Source organism: Lactuca serriola, chromosome 4 (genome assembly GCF_051521515.1).
Source record: "Lactuca serriola cultivar US96UC23 chromosome 4, Lser_US96UC23_V15, whole genome shotgun sequence".
Taxonomy (NCBI): domain Eukaryota; kingdom Viridiplantae; phylum Streptophyta; class Magnoliopsida; order Asterales; family Asteraceae; genus Lactuca; species Lactuca serriola.
This window is the reverse complement of record NC_136411.1, coordinates 179058435-179060533: the sequence shown is the minus strand read 5'-3', so window position 1 is coordinate 179060533 and position 2099 is coordinate 179058435. Positions and strand designations below refer to the sequence as shown.

The 2099-nt window shown below is 34.8% G+C and overlaps 1 protein-coding gene across 1 annotated transcript; it reads left to right on the top strand.

Moving 5' to 3' along the window:
• The first annotated feature begins 363 nt into the window (after positions 1-363).
• On the top strand, positions 364-1219 carry LOC145100460 (uncharacterized). The gene has a single exon (XM_079037724.1). It carries the CDS (start codon positions 434-436, stop codon positions 1043-1045), a length of 612 nt encoding a protein of 203 aa, XP_078893850.1. The 5' UTR covers positions 364-433; the 3' UTR covers positions 1046-1219.
• Positions 1220-2099: the final 880 nt, after the last annotated feature.

Sequence of the window (2099 nt, the reverse complement as noted above, 5' to 3'; positions counted from 1 at the left end):
TCATCTATCAAGAAGTTATTCTCGTTTAATTCCATAAAATACTTCACATACCATTAAAAAGTAAAAAAAAAAAAAAAATTCAATATTTCTTATATAATTTTTTTTGAAACTCTAAATCATCCGTAAAAAAGCTTTGAGGTACTTCCAGTTACGTCAACCTCTCGATCTCATGTTCAATAATTGCAAGGAAAACCACATACCAAATCACCAACCTACGGAAATTACATAGAGAAAGAATTAAAAAATAAAATAAAAAAGTGCACCACCAAGTTTCTTTACCTTAACATGAAAGGATGTCTAGTCATTGCGTACCTTCTATTTGCTTTAAATACGCCCCCCTTCTCACCACCATTTGCTCAACAATTTCCCTCTCCATCTGAATATCTCTCTCGCCCATCTATCTCTCTAGAAGAACACAAAAACACTTCAAAAAATGGAACAAAATCTACCAGTTTTAGCAAAGAAAGTATGGAGCTTAGTTCGAGTCTATTACTTCATGCTACGTAAAGGCATATCCAAGAAGAAGTTACTGCTCGACCTCAACAGGATGATGAAGTGTGGTAAGATCGCCGGAAAAGCCTTGCATAATCTCATGTTCCACAACCACTACCATCGCTGGCCGGCGCCTTTCACCGCCAACCGCCCTTCAAGTCACCTCTCCAGCCCTTCTCGTGCATCTGATGAATACGAGTTCAGCTGCTGTAACAGCCCTTCTGTTAGTAACAATGCATTCTCTCTATTTTCATTCAACAAGAAACACCATTCTAACAATCACCAGGCGGAGGGTCTTGACATGATGGCTTTCAATGCTGCGATGCTTAAGGCCATGGAGATGATTCACAGTGAGACGGCATCGCCGGCTCTTCCAGGGTTTGGGAGGAGTCCGATGGTTAGGCAACTTAGAATAACCGACTCTCCCTTTCCTTTGAATAGCGTGCATGAGGACAACCAGGTTGATGAGGCGGCGGAGCAGTTCATAAGTAGGTTTTACAACGACCTACGGCGGCAAAACACCAAGGCGTCTTTTGGTTCATCATTTAATTAAGATGTATAAAATTTATTTCGATTGTTGTGTACATTGAGACCTCATGTTGTGTATGCAAGTATATAAAGTTGATGCAATAAATCTTTATATATATGAAATTAATTAGAATGTTCTTTTTGTAATGTTGTAACTAGAAACATGAACCATTATCAAGTTCTAATGGTGATCAACTTATATTAAGCATTTTAAAATTGAGTGGATTGACGTTCGAAACCTACATATTTCAATCTTGTTGTGAAATTTATTTAGGTTCAAAACCTACATGTTTCAACAATATTAGGTGATCTCCATTTAGAAAAAAAAAACATACACAAACGTTTGAAATCTACTAGAAAACAATGGCAATACCTACGACACAATCCGTAGGTATAAGGGAATACCTACAAAATTGCTACGGAAAAAAGCATGTAGCATAATAACCCGTGGAAAATTTATACCTACGGAATTGCTACAAAATACCTATGTTTTTTTTCCGTAGCTAAAATACCTACGGAAAGCAACAGCTACAGTTTACCTACGATTACCGACGGGACCCACTTTGACTAAAGTTGACTTCATTACCTACGGATTTCCTACGGCTCACATTACCTATGGATTTTCCGTAGGTAATCCGTAGCTAATTACTTTTAATTTAAAAAAAAAAAAAAAAAAAAAAAAAAAAAGAAAAAACAGCAAAAAATTATAAAAAGTCCAGTTTTTTCTATCTAAAATATTAAAAAAACTCATTACATTAACCTAATAATAATAATAATATTCAAATTCAACCACAAATCAAATAATATTACAATAAATCAAATGCAACATCACAAACTCAAGTACTGAAAATATTTTCGCTATGGTATAAGCAATTTTAAATCTTTAATCTAAACACAAATCTAAGTAAGTTAGGCAATGAAAATGCATATTGAAAATACCCAAGATTGACTCATTTATATTAATGATGATTAGGGCTGTAAATGAACCGAACGTTCAATGAACTATTCGTGAACCGTTCGGTGGGAAGTTCGTTTATGTTCGTTTATTTAATTAATGAATGAACATGAACACAAATTTT